This window comes from Diceros bicornis, chromosome 38 (genome assembly GCF_020826845.1).
Source record: "Diceros bicornis minor isolate mBicDic1 chromosome 38, mDicBic1.mat.cur, whole genome shotgun sequence".
Lineage (NCBI taxonomy): Eukaryota > Metazoa > Chordata > Mammalia > Perissodactyla > Rhinocerotidae > Diceros > Diceros bicornis.
Window position 1 is genome coordinate 25741539 of NC_080777.1, and position 19820 is coordinate 25761358.

The 19820-nt window shown below is 35.8% G+C and overlaps 1 protein-coding gene across 1 annotated transcript in view; it reads left to right on the forward strand.

The window, feature by feature from the left end:
- F13B (coagulation factor XIII B chain) overlaps positions 1-17562 on the forward strand; it is a 33225-nt gene extending 15663 nt beyond the window's left edge. The window contains exons 7-12 of the mRNA XM_058533730.1: positions 62-247; positions 1299-1481; positions 4767-4967; positions 5712-5894; positions 16132-16345; positions 17529-17562. Coding sequence (XP_058389713.1) covers positions 62-247; positions 1299-1481; positions 4767-4967; positions 5712-5894; positions 16132-16345; positions 17529-17562 — 1001 coding nt within the window. The remainder of the gene's footprint in view (positions 1-61; positions 248-1298; positions 1482-4766; positions 4968-5711; positions 5895-16131; positions 16346-17528) is intronic.
- Positions 17563-19820: the final 2258 nt, after the last annotated feature.

A 19820-nucleotide genomic window follows, 5' to 3' on the forward strand; every position in this document is an offset into this window, starting at 1 on the left:
CTAAAATGAAATCTGCATAAGCAGCTAAATGATCTCTTCTCTTTAAATTATCCCTTTCCAGAAGAAAAAGAGAAGATAGCTTGTGAGGAACCACCCATCGTTGAGAATGGTGCAGCAAATCTATCCTCTAAGATTTATTATAATGGAGATAAAGTGACCTACGGATGTGAAAGTGGCTACCATCTCCGTGGACCAAAAGAAATAACCTGTAAACGTGGAAAATGGACACTTGCCCCTGAGTGTGTTGGTGTGTGTGCTACATTTAACATCAATAGCTAAGCCTATTGTGTAAAATTTTCCATTCTCCTTATTTAATCCATGTACCTATAGCAAGAGACTATTGCTTAGAAGTTAGAAACACAATGATACTGCACATACGCTGCTATTTTTTGTGAGTGTATGGAGCCATCTGTAGAAGTTAAGCCAATATAAAGAATTGGGAAACTAAAACAATTGTTTTAGTGTATGTTAGTGCTAGGCACTGTCACCTTACCTGACTGGTGCTATGACTAATGAGCTGTAAATGAGAGCACATAAGTGACAATGTGCTCATTAGAGAAAACAAATAAGGGCATGTTGGGTTGAGTGACTGGCTATAATCATGATCCCCTTCTTCTCCATTTACGTCCTGCTGATAGTACTTTTGCATCTGACCATTCTGAGCCCTACATGCCTCTGAGACATGTCCTCGGTCTTTCGTTTTACTGAAGGACACAGGCAAGCTATGTTACCACGCCTGGGTGTTACCCTTCCTGTCCTCTTTCTCATTTCTTGATCAGATCCTGGAGAGATCTCCGCAAATGCATTTACCAAGAATATCTACTGCATAAGACAAAAGCTATTACGCATGCTAGAGAAATTAGCAGAGAAAGACTCTAAAGAGGGAGAGAAAAATGGAAATTTTCAGCCACGGATTGATTGAGATCTGAGATAAAGAGGAATGAGAAGGGAAAAAATAAAAGTGGATAATGACAAAGAACAGTTTTAGAGTTGACCATAATCTTTTGGTTAAAGAGCGTTCACCTTTCTACATATCACGGTTCCTTCACAAAAAAAAAAAAAAAAAAGTGAAAAATTTGCATCCTTGTTCTTAGGCAAAATATTTGCTGTTTATTTTTGCTTAGTAAATTTTAAAAATATTTGAGCTGAATAACATTTCTCCCATTTCTGGTGAATTTAGAAATCAACTGTCCTAAACTATATAGTACAAATACTGAGGTACTATTCTATGGGTAACTATACTATATCATTATGTTGTTAGAAGTTCATATTAATTTTAAAATATCCTCTCTTCTTAGCAAATAAAGAGAACTGTAAGCCTCCACCTGCTGTAATAAATGGGGCTGTTGTTGATGGGGTGTTGGAAAACTACACAACGGGATCCTCGGTGGAATATAGGTGCAATGAATATTATTTACTGAAGGGAGAAAAAATATCTCACTGTGAACAAGGAAAATGGTCACCTCCACCTGTTTGCTTAGGTAAGATGGAGAATACATTGAATTAAAAAAAAAATTTTCCCCAGCTTTATTGAGATATAATTGACATATAACACTGTGTAAGTTTAAGGTACACAATACGATGATGTGATGCACATTTACATTGTGAAATGATTACTACACTAAGGTTAGTTAATATATCCTTCATCTCACATAATTACCGTTTTTTGGTTGTTGTTTTTATGATGAAGGCATTTAAGATCTATTCTCTTGGCAACTTTCAAGTATACAAAACAATATTAACTATAGTCACCATGCTGTACATTAGATCCTCGGAACTTATTCCTCTTGTAACAGAACACATTGAATTTCTTTTACTCTTATGTTTGTATTTTATGTGATTTTCATATAATGTTTTATAGCATGAAAATAATGATTTTGTATAAATCTTTTTTTTTAAGTATTTCCCTTATCATTTCTATAAGCAGAAAATCCCTAATATCTTAGGGTCTAGGACTATATTAGGTCTTACCCCACTGCTTTTTAAAAAAATTGTATTAAAATATGAACAATGAAACTACCATTTTAACCGCATTTCTGTAGCATTAAGTTTATTCACATTTTTGTGACTGATTACTTCTGGCGTTGTCTTTCTCCTGACTAAATTTCCCCTTATAATAGTCTTCAATATCTCTGCATGTATTGTCCTCAGAATGTCATTTGAAGAGAAGAATAATCAATCCAATTCTTTCCTTAGGAGAGCATATTTTTAATAACTTTCTTTGCCACCGCTTCTTCACTTGAAGGGTCACTTTTTGTTATATCTTGAACAAATAAAAACGTGTTTGTAGTTACTCTAAATATATTTTGGATTACAAAGTGGTATAATTAACATTAATGTTTCAAGTAGAGAATTGAGGCAGCTATCTAAATAATTATCTAAATTGAGATAACTTTGAGAAAATAATATTCACCTCTCATTTCAACTTTGAGAAAATAATATTCACCTCTCATTTCAAGCCTATAGATTTGCCTCATTTTTTAACTTTGCTAGTCACAGTTACATTTAAAAGTAATGTAACTGGTCACTACTGTTGCAATGAACTTGTTATGTTATGTTGTTGTTATTACAAATAGGTAATGCCATGACAAACTTCCTATAAGTTAAAATAAAATACTCTCAAAAATATTAGTCTTTTAAACTACTAAAGCAGATTATTATTTTTTACCAAAAAGGAATAAACATATAGAAGCTACTAGAAGAAAACAGAAAATATCAGCAAAGTTGCCTGAAACAAATGCTGTTAACGACTTAAACAATGATCTTCTAAATCTTTTTCTACACACACACACACACACACACACACACACACATTCACAAAAATATATGCTATCATGAAGAGGTTATGTATCTTGTTTTTTTTCCACATAAATTATATTATGAACATGGTTTGATATACTTATGGAATATATATTTTAATGGCTGTCTAGTATTCCATAATACAGATATGCCATAATTTAATTAATCACTTTCTCATGGATGTTTCCTATGTTTTCAACATTTATTTTTTAATTTTTAAAATTAATTATATTTATTTCACATTTTATTTCATTTATTTTTTTTCAGGTTTTCTGAAGAGGAATTTCTGGATCAAAGAGATCTGGAATTTTAATTATTTTTCTGTTAATTGCCAAATTGTCTTCATAAAGTTTATTCTGATTTATGACCCTACCATCAGTGACTTAAAGTAGCAGTTTTCTTAACCTTCGTCAACTTGAATATTTTAATCTTTACATTTTGTTAATTCAGCAATTAAAATTATTTTAATTTGATTTATTTATGTATTAATCAATTGGGCATTTTTCAATTTTCTAGTGGCCACAAGGTTTTTTTTCAAAGAACTGATTGTTCGTAGTTCAACCATTTTTCCATACTCAGAGTTTTAGCTACATAAATTGCATGATCCATTTGACAATCATATATATTGCAACCATTTTTTATTTTCCTTTTCCTTTTATTTGTAGTGTTTTTAATATACATAAGTTTAAGTTTTAAGTCTTAATCTCTTTCAATATCTCCTTTGTGGTTTCTCTCTTTCAAACCATTCTTAGGTTGCTGTCCCCATTCAAATTCAGATATATCTTCACTTGTAGTTTTTCTTTTGCTATCATATTTACATAAATGTTTTTGATGACGTGATTGATATTGCATTGAATGGAAGTACAGTCATCTCTGAAGATAGAGACTGGATTGAAATAGTAGTGGAAAAACTAGCAATGGAACAACCTCATAAGGAATAAGAAGGTTTAAAGAAATCTATGATTCTATCTCAGGAACAATTGCCTCAGGATAGTCAGGCTTGGTGCTAATAGCCCAAAGCAAATACTGAGTGAAGATCATTCATTGTCATCAGGGCAAGAGGAAAGAGCTTTTCACATCTTATTTATCCTTTGGAATTAAAGTACTCTCACTACAAATGGGAAAAACAATGTGATAAGGAGCAGAATTTTCCATCTGTGAATTATCATTCCAGATATTATGAACCACTCAGACTTGTCCCTACTGGTCTTCCCTGCACTCATTCTACTCCAGCCACTAGGGTCTCTTCGCTCTTCCTCAAACAAGCCAAGCATGCTCTCATCTCAGGGTTATTCCCTCTGCTTGGAACGCCTTTCCCTCCTAAAACGACATGGTTCACTCCTTAACCTTCTTCAAGTCTCTGCCAATATTACTTCTTATTTAGGCCTTTCCCAACCACCTCATTTAAAAGTATAACCTCCCTTACCCGAGCCTTCTGATAGCTCCTCTCCTTCGCTACTCATTTTCCCATCTAATTTATCATATGTAGTTTAAAGATGGCCACAAATGATAAATCCATATATTTACTGTTTATAGTGTGTGTGTTTCTCCCAGTTAGAAGCGAAGCTCTGTGAGGACAGGGGTCTTTGTTTTAATTCATTGATATATATCGAGTAGTAAGTGTCCCATGAATATAACACGGTAAATATTTCCTGTTTCAAGATTTTTATTTTATAGGAAGGAAATTATGATTAACCTAAATGGTTGATGGTCTTAACTATTTTTAATGTTTCAAGTTAAGTGGTTGTAATTTATGATAGAATGAGGATAATAAGAAATGTATAAATTCATTTGATAGTAATAAAGTGTATACTTTATTATGAAAGTGTGTGAGGAGCTTTAATAATGATAAATGTTAAATATAAAATATTGTTTTTGATGCCTGTCATAATATTTATTTAAAAAATATATCACTTTATTATTTGTCAGATGAATAAAGAATTTACAAGAGCATTTCTGTCTTGCAGAGCCATGTACTGTTAATGTGGATTACATGAACAGAAATAACATAGAGATGAAGTGGAAATATGAAGGAAAGGTTCTACATGGAGATTTAATAGATTTTGTATGTAAACAAGGATATGACTTATCTCCATCAACCCCAGTGTCTGAATTATCTGTGCAGTGCAATAGAGGAGAAGTAAAATATCCTTTATGTTTTAGAAAAGGTAAAATAATAGTGCTTTCTGACAGTTTCTCAGGTGATCAATATCACCAATGGGTTCAAAGTATAAGATCCTAAGCAATTCACCACTATCATCTTCTAATCTATAAAATTTGGAATGATCTGATCAATTTTCAGTCAAGACATATACTCACATAGGATGTCTATGCTGACATCTTTTAATTCCAATAACTCCCTTCATTTTATAAAGGGAGAAAACAAGAGGTTTTATAAATATCACCAGATTATGAGAGGATTGATCACCCTCATGAGCAATCAACAACTCTGTAAAACATTGCTCTTCTTACGGTTTGCTAAAGGGCTTGATGTAGAGTGAGAGATTTTCTCTACTCCTTGGAGGGACTATTTTAATAAGAAAAAAAAAAGAAGAGAATACACACAGAAAGCATGGCTTCAAGAGGGCTCTCATACACTTTCACTTTTGGCTGAAAGGGAGAAATAAAATAGAAAGGGAAAAATAAAATCATGATTGTTGATGCTCTGCTAGTTTTAAATGTGTATTTAAATATTATCATATGAGATTCTAATTGCAATAATAAATTTTATAGTATGAAGTTATTGCAGAAATGATCTATTTAAAAATTATTTGAGAGCTGTCTTAAAAATGTTTTACCTGAAATATCTCATTTTATTTCTATAACAGTTATATGTTATATATATTATATATAATAAGCCCTGGATGTTTATTATAGCCATTCATTGTATACTTTAAAAATTATTTTTGCAGAACACAAAGGAATGTGTGCATCTCCTCCACTTATTAAAAATGGAGTCACTGTTAGTTCAACAGGAGGCACCTATGAAAATGGTTCCTCAGTAGAGTACAAATGTTTTGATCACCATTTCCTGCAAGGGTCTAGGGAGTCCTATTGTTTAGAGGGAGTGTGGACTACACCGCCATTGTGTTTAGGTATGTACTGCTAAATTTGTCTCTATTTAACAAAATAAAACCATATTTTTTTTCATTTTCTATTCTTTTTGAGTAGATATAACACTAATATAATGCTTAATTTGCTATATTTGTATTATTTTATTAGTGTGTCAATTTTTTTTTAATTTTTGTTTATTGCAGTAACATTGATTTACAACATTGTAAAAATTTCAGGTGTACATCACTACACCTCCACTTCTGCACAGATTACATCATGTTCACCACCAAAACACCAACTAAAACCCATCACCACACACATGTACCGAACCATCCCCTTCACCCCCCTCCCTCCGCCCTCCCCCCCGACAACCACCAATCCAATCTCTGTCCCTATGTGTTTGTTTATTGTTGTTATTATCTACTACTTAATGAAGGAAATCATAATGGTATTTGACCTTGTCCCTCTGACTTATTTCACTTTGCATTATACCCTCAATGTCCATCCATGTTGTCACAAACGGCTGGATTTCATCGTTTCTTATGGCTGAGTAGTATTCCATTGTGTATATACTACAGCTTCTTTATCCATTCGTCCCTTGATGGGCACTTAGGTTGTTTCCAAGTCTTGGCTATTGTGAATAACGCTGCAATGAACACAGGGGTGCATGTACCTTTACAAATTGGTGTTTTCAAGTTCTTGTGATAAATACCCAACAGTGGAATATCTGGATCATATGGTAGTTCTAACCTTGATTTTTTGAGGAATCTCCATACAGTTCTCCATAGTGGCTGCACCAGTTTGCACTCCCACCAGCAGTGTATGAGAGTACCCTTCTCTCCACATCCTCTCCAACACATGTTGTTTCCTGTCTTGTTAATTATAGCCATTCTGACGGGCGTGAGGTGATATCTCACTGTAGTTTTGATTCACATTTCCCTGATAGTTAGTGATTTTGAACATCTTTTCATGTGTCTGTTGGCCATCAGTATATCTTTGGAGAAATGTCTGTTCAGGTCTTTTGCCCATTTTTTAATTGGGTTGTTAGTTTTTTTGTTGTTGACACGCATGAGTTCTTTATATATTTTGGAGATTAAGCCCCTATCAGATGTATGGTTTGCAAATATCTTCTCCCAATTGTTAGGTTGTCTTTTCATTTTGTTGATGGTTTCCTTTGCTGTGCAGAAGCTTTTTAGTTTGGTGTAGTCCCATTTGTTTATTTTTTCTATTGTTTCTCTTACCCGGTCAGACATAGTGTTTGAAAAGATGTTGCTAAGACTGATGTCGAAGAGCGTACTGCCTATGTTTTCTTCTAGATGTTTCACAGTTTCAGGTCTTACATTCAAGTGTTTAATCCATTTGGAGTTAATTTTTGTGTATGGTGTAAGGTAAGGGTCTACTTTCATTTCTTTGCATGTGGCTATCCAGTTTTCCCAACACCATTTGTTGAAGAGACTTTCTTTTCCCCATTGCATATTCTTGGATCATTTGTCAAAGATTAGCTGTCCATAGATGTGTGGGTTTATTTCTGGGCTTTCGATTCTATTCCATTGATCTGTGTGTCTGTTTTTGTGCCAGTACCATGCTGTTTTGGTCACTATAGCTTTGTAGTATATTTTGAAATCAGGGAGTGTGATACCTCCAGCTTTGTTCTTTTTTCTCAGGATTCCTTTAGCTATTCGGGGCCTTTGATGTTCCATATAAATTTTAGGATTCTTTGTTCTATTTCTGTGAAAAATGTTGTTGGAACTTTGATAGGGATTGCATTGACTCTATAGATGGCTTTAGGAAGTATGGACATCTTAACTATGTTAATTCTTCCAATCCAAGAGCACGGAATATCTTTCCATTTCTTTGTGTCTTCTTCAATTTCTTTCAGCAATGTTTTATAGTTTGCGGTGTACAGATCTTTCACCTCTTTGGTTAAGTTTATTCCTAGGTATTTTATTCTTTTTGTTGCAATTGTAAATGGGATGGTCTTCTTAATTTTTCTTTCTGCTACTTCGTTGTTAGTGTACAGAAATGCAACAGATTTTTGTATGTTGATTTTGTATCCTGCAACTTTGCCATATTCGTTTATTACTTCTAAAAGTTTTCTGGTGGATTCTTTAGGGTTTTCTATATATAAAATCATGTCATCTGCAAATAGTGACAGTTTCACTTCTTCCTTTCCAATTTGGATCCCTTTTATTTCTTTCTCTTGCCTGATTGCTCTGGCTAGGACTTCCAGTACTATGTTAAATAGGAGTGGTGACAGAGGGCATCCTTGTCTGGTTCTTGTTCTTAGAGGGATAGCTTTCAGTTGTTCACCATTGAGGATGATATTAGCCGTGGGTTTCTCATATATGGTCTTTATTATGTTGAGGCACTTTCCTTCGATACCCATTTTATTTAGAGTGTTTATCATAAATGGATGCTGTATCTTGTCAAATGCTTTCTCTGCATCTATTGAGATGATCATGTGATTTTTATTCTTCATTTTATTAATGTGGTGTATTACGTTGATTGTTTTGTGAATGTTAAACCATCCCTGCATACCTGGAATAAATCCCACTTGATCATGGTGTATAATCTTTTTAACGTATTGTTGTATGCGATTTGTTAGTATTTTGTTGAGGATTTTCGCATCGATGTTCATCAGTGATATTGGCCTGTAATTTTCTTTTTTTGTGTTGTCCTTGTCTGGTTTTGGTATCAGGGTAATGTCAGCTTCATAGAATGAGTTAGGGAGCTTCCCCCCCCTCAATTTTTTGGAAGAGTTTGAGAAGGATAGGTATTAAGTCTTCTTTGAATGTTTGGTAGAATTCACCAGGGAAGCCGTCTGGTCCTGGACTTTTATTTGGGGGGAGGTTTTTGATTACTGTTTCAATCTCCTTACTGGTGATTGGTGTATTAAAATTCTCTACTTCTTCTTGATCCAGTTTTGGAAGGTTGTATGATTCTAAGAATTTATCCGTTTCTTCCAGATGGTCGAATTGGTTGGCATATAGCTTTTCATAGTATTCTCTTATAATCTTTTGTATTTCTGAGGTGTCTGTTGTAACCTCTCCTCTTTCATTTCTGATTTTACTTATTTGTGCCTTCTTCTCTTTTTTTCTTGGTGAGTCTAGCTAAAGGTTTGTCAATTTTGTTGATCTTTTCAAAGAACCAGCTCTTGGTTTTATTACTTTTTTCTATTGTTTTTTTGGTCTCTATTTCATTTATTTCTGCTCTGATTTTTATTATTTCCCTTCTTCTACTGATTTTGGGCTTTGTTTGTTCTTCTTTTTCCAGTTCCTTTAGGTGCATTGTTAGATTGTTTATTTAGGATTTTTCTTGCTTGTTGAGATAGGCCTGTATTGCTATAAACGTCCCTCTTAGAACTGCTTTTGCTGTATCCCATAAATTCTGGCATGTGGTATTTTCATTTTCATTTGTCTCCAGGTATTTTTTGATTTCTTCTTTGATTTCATCGTTAACCCAGTTGTTGTTCAGTAGCATTTTGTTTAATCTCCACGTATTTGTGGTTTTTCTGATTTTCTTCCTATAGCTGATATCTAGTTTCATACCTTTGTGATCAGAAAAGATGCCTGGTATTATTTCAGTCTTCTTAAATTTATGGAGACTTGTTTTGTGGCCTAACATGTGATCAATCCTGGAGAATGTTCCATGTGCATTTGAAAAGAACGTGTATTCTTTGGTTTTTGGTTGGAATGCTCTGTGTATATCTACTAGGTCCATCTGTTCTAGTGTGTCGTTTAAGGCCAATGTTTCCTTATTGATCTTCTGTTTGGATGATCTATCCGTTGGTGTAAGTGGAGCGTTAAAGTCCCCTACTATTATTGTGTTACTGTCTATTTCTCTTTTTATGTCTGTTAATAATTGCTTTATATAGTTAGGTGCACCTACATTGGGTGCGTAGATATTTACAAGTGTTATATTCTCTTGTTGGATTGTTCCCTTGATCATTATGTAATGCCCTTCTTTGTCTCTTTTTACAGTTTTTGTTTTAAAGTCTATTTTGTCTGATATGAGTACTGCTACCCCAGCTTTCTTTTCACTGCCATTTGCGTGGAGTATCTTTTTCCATCCCTTCACTTTCAGTTTGTGAGTGTCTTTAGGTCTGAAGTGTGTCTCTTGTATGCAGCATATATATGGGTCTTGTTTTTTTATCCAGTCAGCCACCCTATGCCTTTTAATTGGAGCATTTAGTCCATTGACGTTTAAAGTAGCTATTGATAAGTACGTACTTACTGCCATTTTTTAACTTTTTTTTTTTCTCAGTGTTTTAGTAATCCTTCTCTGTACCTTTCTTCTTCTATACAGAATTGATGGTCACTTTAGTTTGACCTCTGTCTGAAAGCTGTACTCTTTAACTCCCCTCCTCCCTCCTTTTATCTTTTTGATATCATATCTAACCTCTTTCTTGTGCTTTTGTATCCATTACCTTCTTATCATGGAAATAGATAATTTTTCCTATTTGTGGTCTTCTCTTTTCCCCTTAAATAAGTCCCTTTAACATTTCTTGTAGCACTGGTTTCTTGGTGACAAACTCCTTTAATTTTTGCTTGTCTGGGAAATTTTTGATCTCTCCTTCCATTTTGAATGATAACCTTGCTGGGTAGAGTATGCTTGGCTGTAAGTTTTTTCCTTTTAGCACTTTAAATATATTGTGCCATTCTCTTCTAGCCTGTAAGGTTTCTGCTGAGAAGTCAGCTGATAGCCTTATGGGGTTTGCTTTGTACGTAACTTGACATTCTCTTGCGGCTTTTAGGATTCTCTCTTTATCTTTAATTCTGGACATTTTGATTATGATGTGTCTTGGTGTGGGCCTCTTTGGGTTTATCTTGTTTGGGGCTCTCTGTGATTCCTGTACCTGGATGTCTGTTTCCTTCCTTAGGTTAGGGAAGTTTTCATTTATTATTTCTTGAAATAGATTCTCTGCCCCTTTGTCTCGCTCTTCTCCTTCCGGGACACCTATAACATGCATGTTAGCACGCTTGATGTTGTCCCAGAGGTCCCTTAGACTGTCCTCACTCTTTTTAATTCTTTTCTCTTTTACCTGTTCACCTTGGGTAATTTCTTCTAGTCTTTCGTCCAGCTCACAGATCCGTTCTTCTGTATCCTCTACTCTGCTTTTGAGTCCCTCTAATGAATTTTTCATTTCCAGTATTGTATTCTTCATTTCTGATTAGTTCTTTTTTATATCCTCCATTTTTTTGTTGACATTCTCACTGAGTTCATCTATTCTTCTCCCCAGATCAGTGAGCATCCTTAACACTCTTAGTTTGAACTCTCTGTCGGGTAGGTTGCTCATTTCTGTTTCACTTAGTTCCTTTTCTGGGGTTTTGTCCTGTTCCCTTACTTGGAATGTATTCCTTTGCCTCCTCATTTTGCCTCTTTCCCTGTGCTTGTGTCTACGTATTAGGTAGGCCAGCTACGTCTCCTGTTCTTGGATAGGTGACCTTATGTAAGCGATGCCTTAGGAGGCTTCCAGTGTGCTTCCCTCAGTTCTCAATGTTCCAGGGGTGACCTCTATGTGGGCTACATGTGTCCTTCTGTTGTGGCCTGTTTGCTCTCCCTGTAGGCACTCAGGGAGGCCGAGTTATGCTCCTGGCCAGCTGTTGTAATGCTCAGCTGCTTGTAGTTGTTGTGGGCCCTTCAGTCTCTTTTTCAGGTATGGGGAGCCCCAGCACAGTTGGCTGCAAGTTCTAATACCACATTTGTGTTGCAGAATTTCTTTTAAGTGAGTAGGCCCCCAGTGTGGCAGGTTGTTAGGTTCAGGGCCTTACAATTGCTGTAAGCCTGTAGCCTATTAGGTCTCTTGTCAGCTCTCTGAGGATTGCAGCTGGGTGGGGCTGGCCTCAGGCACAGGAGCATCCAATTGTTTCAGGCTTTGGAAGGTGGGGCAAACCCCCTATGTGGGTCTTTGAGAAGCACAAGCCTTCTGCAGCTGACAAGCCCTGCCACCCACAGGTCCACACACAGTCAACACAGTCCTGCCCTGTGTGCACGCCCTGACCTCCCCAAGCGGACCCAGTCTCTCCATGGCGGGAGCCCCACACACTCCACCACCACCCCACACTCTCCACTCGCTCCTTGTGGACACCCTGCCCTGCTCAAGTCTGCTCAGTTGCCAGGCTGCAGAGAATCCAGTCACCAATCTATGCAGGCCCACACGTTGCCTGAGGGCTTGTTGTTGGGTGGGGCCAGTCTCTAGGGTGGGCTGCCTGCCCTGGCTGAGCTGGATTAAATCGGTGCTCTAGTGGGTGGGGCAGACCCTGGGGTAGCAGGCCTCAGGGAGAACTCCAATGGCTTCTGTGTCAGCATGCCCACACCAAGCCACAACAATTGCCGCCGCCAATGTCCCAGTCCCTGGAGAGGTCTCACCCCTCACCAAGATGCACTCAGGGCCTATTAGGTGAGTCTCTTTTCACCACAGCACTGTGCACCTTTCTTTCTGGTGATTTTAGGTTGCTTTCTGAAATGGGTGAGTTTGCGCATGGGCCCTTTAAGAGCCGGTTTTAGTTTCTTTGTGAACCGGGTTTTTTGGGGGTGCTCCCCAATGTTTTAGTAGCAGGCAGAGTCAGATATTATGCCACTCGTCTCGATTGTGCTGGGTCCACAAAATGCCTACAGTGGGGGCGCTCCCTGGCTCAAGGCCCCATGCCTCCAGGGATGCTGCGTACCTGTGGGCTGCTCCCGGCGGCCGTGAAGCTGGCGACTTGTGAAGTTGGCGTTCTTCCTCTCCAGAAGGGAGTCTCTGCCTCTTCTACCTCAGTGAGGATTGTCCGTTTTTGCAGGAGTTCCTCTTATCCAGTTTTCAGTTCTGTCTCTGGGGTAATTTTTCCACGAGTAGTTGTAAATTGGCTGTGTCCACGGGAGGAGGTGAGTTCGGAATCTGCTTACGCCGCCATCTTGACTTCTCCCGTGTGTGCTGTTTTAAGCTATTAAGTTTGTGATAATTTCATAAAAGCAGATAGTCTTTTTTGCTTCCAGCTCCTGTCCTATTTGGGGGATAATCAGGAGGGGACACAGCTGAAACTCTGGCCATCTGTGTGGGGAGATGTGTGCAGTTATGTCTACTGCAGCTCTGCTCGCACTGGCGCTGCGCACGAGATGCGGCCGCCACCGCCCGATCGTGCCCGGCGGGCCTGGCCCTGCTGCTGCTGCGGCTGCGGCTCCTCTGCGCGACCGCCCCTCACCCACCTTGCCCCGCGCCCCGCCGCCGCCTCTGCCGCCGCTGCACTCTAGTGTGCCTATTTAATCACTGATTTCTATTCCTTCCTCTAGATCATAAATAACCATAGTCCAGCTTGCTCTAACAGCTACTTATTAAGTACAAACCATACAAAGGTACTGATTTGGTATGGGGCTATAAGATGAATAAGCCATTGTGGTGTGGGTACACATGTTAATAATTATCATTCAGTGTGATTGGTGATGTAATAGAAAACATGAGTACAATGGGGAAACAGATAGGAATGACCATCTCAATCTAGAAAGATGAAGCAAGTTAATACCTTATTAGCAAGGCATTATAGAAGTATATAGAAGTGACGATATCTACCAAGATTCTCAGGAGGCACAAAATAGCATATCTTTAAATAAAAATAATATATTTCTTTGTCTCCGTATCTGACTTTTCTTTATTTTCTTCTCTGATTTCACTGTCTTAGACTTCAGTATAACGCTGAGTAGAAGAGGTAGTGGGTATCTTTGTTTCCCAGTCTCATATGTAAAGCTTTTAATAACTTTTAATAACTCATCTTTAAGTACAGTGTTATAAATACTTTTAAAAAATCAAGTTAAAGATATAGAAACCTTCTATTTCTATTTTGCTAGGGATTTCATATTCAATCAACTGTTAACAGAAATAGCAAGAAATGAGGTTAGAAAATATAAATAGACCTACAGGTGATCCAGATAGTGGAGTTTTCAGACAAAGACTGAAAGATAAGTGTCATTAATGTGGTCAAGAAATAGATGTTAAGATGAAGTCTTTCATCAGACACCAATCCACACACACACACACAAAATGAAATGGAAACTCCGGAAATGCAAAGGTAGTAGTTGAAAGTGAGAACTCAAGAGATGAGTTTAAATCGTATTGGACACATCTAAAGAAAGGACTAATGAACTGGAAGACATATCTGGAAGAAAATTACCAAACTGAAACAAAGAGAAAACGAACCTCCAAAACCTGTGGAAAACATCAAGCCACACATTCAAGAAGTGCTACCAACTTGAAGAATAAAATGCTCAAAGAAACCCACATCTAGGCCCACCATAAATGACCTACTGAAAATAAAGGCAAAGAGAATCTCAAAACCAGTAAAGTACAAACAGAAGCTTAGTTTCAAAGAAGTAACCATTACGAATGACATTTGACTATTTAACACAAACTATAAAAAACAGAAAAGGATGAAATGACATCTTTTAAAGCATTGAGAGAAAATAGGGCTAAGCTAGAATTCTATATCAGGTAAAGTTATTCTTCAAAAGTGAAGGAAAATTTTAGGAGCTTGGAATGATGATGTCATTTTATTACAGAGAATACTCATCCCATCCTCTGGCTGATAGTTAGAGTAGGGGTGTTTAGTCTCAGTCCAATTAGAGACAAAGTTTTCTCTAAGCTTATTTTCAGACCTTTGTTTGCTCCTATTCATAGACTATACCCCTACTAGGTTCTTCACTGAGAGTTTGGTGTATATACCAAGGTTCCTCCTTCTTGACTGGCTCTAATATTATTTCACTCATTTTCTGCTTGGCTCCTTATTCTCTCTCTCTGCGCAAGTCAAGAATAGGCAAATTCCTCAAGGTAAAAGCCATTGCAGAGTATCAAGCTTATTCTCTGCACCTCCCATCCCTCTGGGTCCTTGGCCCCTCAAGTCCTGGCTGTCCTGGCCAACCCAAACTTCCATTTTTCTATTCTCAACCCCATGTGATTTCCAAAAGCTCTGTTGGCTCTATGTTTGTTGTTGGCCTTCTCTATCCAGTCTCTTGGCTCATGCTGAGAATAAACAAATAACCCAAGAGGAAAATGCCACACAGAATGTTGAACTCATGTAAATGAGCTTCTACCAGAACCTTAACATCTTGAGGACTGATTGCTTTGGAAATTCTCTGATTCCTTGAAATACTTGCTTTGTGTCTGTTTTCATATTTTCTAGTTCATAGTAGAAGTGCTGGTCTGATATACGCTACTCTGTCATAGCTGAGAACAGAAGATCCATGAACTAATTTTTAACTTGTTTTAGAAAATTTCACTTTTCATATAACAATGATATTCTAAATTATAGGACAATTTGACCCAATTTTCAGAGCTAGTTTGCAGTGACTATAAAGATGCTATAGAGTGTTTCTAATAATTCCAGCCCATTTTTATTTTGTCTATAGCATTTCTACTATAACATCTGACATTCAAGAAATACTTGTTTAAAGTATTTGAATAAAGAAGTTTGTTAATGTATTATAGTTATATGATTCATATGCTCTATTAGCAACTCTGGACCTTTATATTCATCTCGGAAGCTATTGCTTAGTGCTAGGTCATCCAGGATGCAAATAAAGACACAAAAACCTCATTTTCTGAAATAATTTGCTATTTGATATTTTGAAAATATCAGTCTTTTTATCATGGAAAAAAAACAAAGAAGTTTGTTGAGTATCCTAATACTTATCTCAAGGTGTTGTTTTGTTTTGTTTTAATGCGTAAGAGGAAAGGACACAATAATACTTTCAATGCTTAGAATTGAAACATCTTAATCCAATCTTGATATTCTTTAATAACTGGAAATTCAAAAGATAGGAAACTGTCAACCACTTTGGATGCTATCAGGTCATAAAATTTGAGTTAGTGTTGAGAATCCAGCTTGTTCCTACATTTCCATAAAATATTATCTGTCCAGTAATCAAACAAGTAGTTTGCCTCATGAGCGTTTCATTTGAACTTCCTGAAGAAGAAAAAGAAAAAGAACATTATTTCAATAATCATTAGTAACTGCCAATGCTTTAAAAAATACACCTTTTTTGGTTTGCTGTCTTTCGAAAAACTTAATGGTTTAAAGCTAAGTGACTGGCAGGACATACCTTTTTTCCAAATCCAGGACCACAGCAATAAGTGGCAGACTGTTTTCCTTGAGCTCTGAACATATTTTCTGACTCCAATATTAATTCTAACTAACGTACTTGCCACTCTACTGCCTGGGAATTTTAAGGTCATCACGAGTACGCAACACAATGCTTCCTGTTAGTACCAAGATGTACCAAGATAATTTTCTTCTTTTTATTTTTTAGAGCCTTGCACATTATCTTTTGTTGAAATGGAAAAGAATAATTTACTGCTGAAATGGAATTTTGACAATAGACCGTATATTCTTCATGGCGAGTATATTGATTTTCTTTGTAGGAGAGATACATATATAGTTGAGTTACCTATTATTAGATCTGAATCTAGAGTGCAATGTGACAGAGGGCAGTTAAACTATCCAAGATGTTTTCAAAGAGAAAGGTAAGAAGAGGCTTGTACCTACAACTAATTTTTTTGGTTAGATTGTTATTCAAGAGATTCATTATGTTATAAATTTCAGAAACATTAGATTCTACAACACTCTACTTTATGGTCATTATAAAGGAAGAAATCACTTTCTTTCTTTTTTGTTTTTTTTAAACCAAGCAAACTTGTAGAGCTATTACTTAATTCAACAAGATTTCTGAGTTGTTTAAAGTCAAAGCATTGTTTGCTATTTGATATTTGTGACACGCTGGCAATTTGGTAAATAAATCAATTTATGTGTGGAATATTTAAATGTGCAAAAATTAACCCATGCATTTTGAGATATAAAATCACATTTTCTCCCACTCCAGAGTATAAGTTCATATGTAAATAATAAATATTGGAAACACAGTTGTACAAATCTTTCTACTGTTAGAAGAGCATGTTAATAAGGATTAAAATTACGGTATTTATTTTCAGGAGCACATTTCTATATAAGAATTTAGAATCACTTACTGAAGTGATTCCTATATGACAATTTAATAAATATATTTTCTACTTCTTGATGAATGGAAAATAATTGTAATTTTTAGAAAAATATTACAATAATATGATAAACTGATGTAATTATTTTATAGTATCAGGATTTTGACCCTTTTGAAGATACAGCATAAAGTGGAAATTTTACTTTATGTTAAACTAAAAATATTAAAACAACAACTTATGGCAAAGTGCATGTGGTACTGTTCCAATAATTGTAAATAGTGAACTACATAAGGACAGCTTTTTAGATACTTTGAACACTCTAGAAAAAAACGTTCATAAAACACACGTGGGTGGAAAACTTTTTTCATTTTTTATTTTAACTGTGGTAAAGTCAGGTAGAAAAATTTTATTATGCTATTTAAATGTTTTGGTGTATCTTGGATTTCTCATTTCCAAGAGAAAAAGAAGCAAATAACTTAGAAAAAATTGTAAAAAAATGGGGTTAGTGCAGTAAATGACATTGAGTTTTTAAAAAGGAATTGGTGGTATAATTTATCAAGAATGGTTACTTGTTTTTCTCAGTACCAGTTAAAACAATGACTAATTACATGAAATGTTGAAGGGCTAAGACTGTAATAAATACTTGACCAGAAACGATGCTTATTTCAAGTCTCTCTCTGTCTCTCTCTCTCCCTCTCTCTTTCTTAACAAGCATACTGTCTTATCAAGAACGCTTAAGGACATAAAAATTTATGGCAGAAAGAAGAACAGTATTTCGACACATCATAAAATCATTTATAGAACAAAATTTTTAGAAGAAAAATGTTGAATTAAGAACCTCTATGCTTTTACTTGCTTGAATATTTGAATCTAAATTGTTTATGCTGAACATTTTCTTATTTATAAATAAAAGCCAGAACATGTTTCTTCATTTCTAGTTTGAAAGATTTAACATGTAACCTAATCTTTATTGCATGTCTTCCATCTGTTAAAAAATTGATCTACACATGAATATATTTCTGTTTCCTAATGTCCATTCACTGGACTATATTGTTGTCTTCAATATATGTGCAAAACATTACGTTTGTCTTTATCATCTTCATTAATATTAGGGTTTTTCATTACTTTTAATTGATTCTTTATGTCAATATTAAAGGACCAAACACAGTAAAGATAAGAAACTATACATTATATTAGAGGATTTACTTTATTAAATGCAAACGAGACTACCCTTCAGACTTTCTAAATGTAAAGAACTTTTAAAATTAACTTTAATATTAGCTACAAGGTTAATAATCAAATTGTTTGTGAGGTAGTGAACTATGCACATGTTAAAATGTTGTCCAAGAAACACGGTTAAAAAAAAAGAATAACCCTTGCCATTTTTATATTTTATACTTTCAAGTAATTTTTTTAAGTTAGGTAATTATTGGAATCATGCAAATTGTAAAATCTAAAATCATGGGTCCTAAAAGCACCAAAAAAAATGGCAGTGTCAATATTATTAATATCTATTAGAGACTTCAAATAGCCACATTGTCACTTTTCAGTTTGAAGTAACAGTTATACTTCTAGTGGTTATTACAGTTCATTCATAAGCACATGCAACAGCACCACTGGGTAGTGGGACCCCTATTACCGCTGGTTGTTGCTACTAGAACGTCATATTTTCCTCTCCAGAAGCTATTCAGTTCATCTTACTCAAAATTTTATTTTCTCAGTATGACAATATTCTTCAAACCCCCAAGTTATAGTTTTCTACTGTTGAGCTATAAGATAGCTTCTTCTGGAAATGAAGCCACAGCTGGTCCTAACTCTGGGGACTAAATATTAATTCATTCAATGTTAGACATGTATGTTTTAGAACTGTCCTTGAGTTCATCTTCATTATTTTAGTGAATCTCCTACAGTAGATTTCCACAGTGGATCCCATAAAATTGAATTTTGATTGAAATTCAATATCAATAGGAAAATGTTAATATTTTTCAATTAATTGATCAATCAATCTATTAATAAACAATATCGAGCACCTGCCATATCACATGAAACATGCTAGGTAATGCAGGATTCAGAGATGAATAAAATTCAGCTCATTATTTCAAGGAACTTACAAAGCAAGGAACTACTCAGTTTAGTAGAAGAGTTAAAGTTGTACTAGTGGTTGTAAAGTCAAATGGCCAGGAGGCCAGACATAAACGTGGGTGATGAGTGTGGCAGGTCTAGTGATATTTCTGGTGGACTGATGATAGCATGTTCCGTTTAACCTGAGTAGCTTCCTAGCTTCCTAGTTTACTTTCTAGCAGTTAGTATTTAAATGTGGATTTCTGCATTTTAAAAGTAATTTAGCAATGGTCCATAAAGTTTTGTAAGTAGAAAAAAAAGTATTAATAGTTTCCAATTAATTCATCAAACAATCCATTGATAAACAATCCTGGGCACCTGCTATACCCCAGGAAGCAGAAGCTTTGCTCAAGGTCAGTAACTGTCATGTGGGAATATGTATCCAGTATTGCCATATCTTCTAATTTGTTTATTGTGAAATCTACTGACTTTTATATGTGGAGGGGAGAACTTAAAAAATTTTGTGAGCAATGTGGCTCACTAGCTGCCAATCTGTAAACTCCAAATGCTAAAGAAATGGAAGTGTGAAAAGTGTGACAATTGAAGCATGTACAAAGTAAAGTGGTGGCATGGAGGAAGCAGTAATGAACTTTTTTGGTGAGGTGGGGTATAAGAAGCTTCCTGGGAAAAGAGTCTAAGGTTTACAAGACTAGAGAAGACATTCCAAGAGGGAGGCCCACACAAACCAAATACTGAGCACACACCATATGCTGGGCATTATGCTAAGCACTGGAGATAAAACAATGCATAAAACACATCTTCTACAGTTATGGAGCTTGTGCTCTGGTGGAGAAGAAAGAGATTAAATGCATCTTTACAAGACGAGGTATGCCAGGAAAGACACTGTCTTTGGCAGTGAACACCAGGAGATACAGCCTAGTCC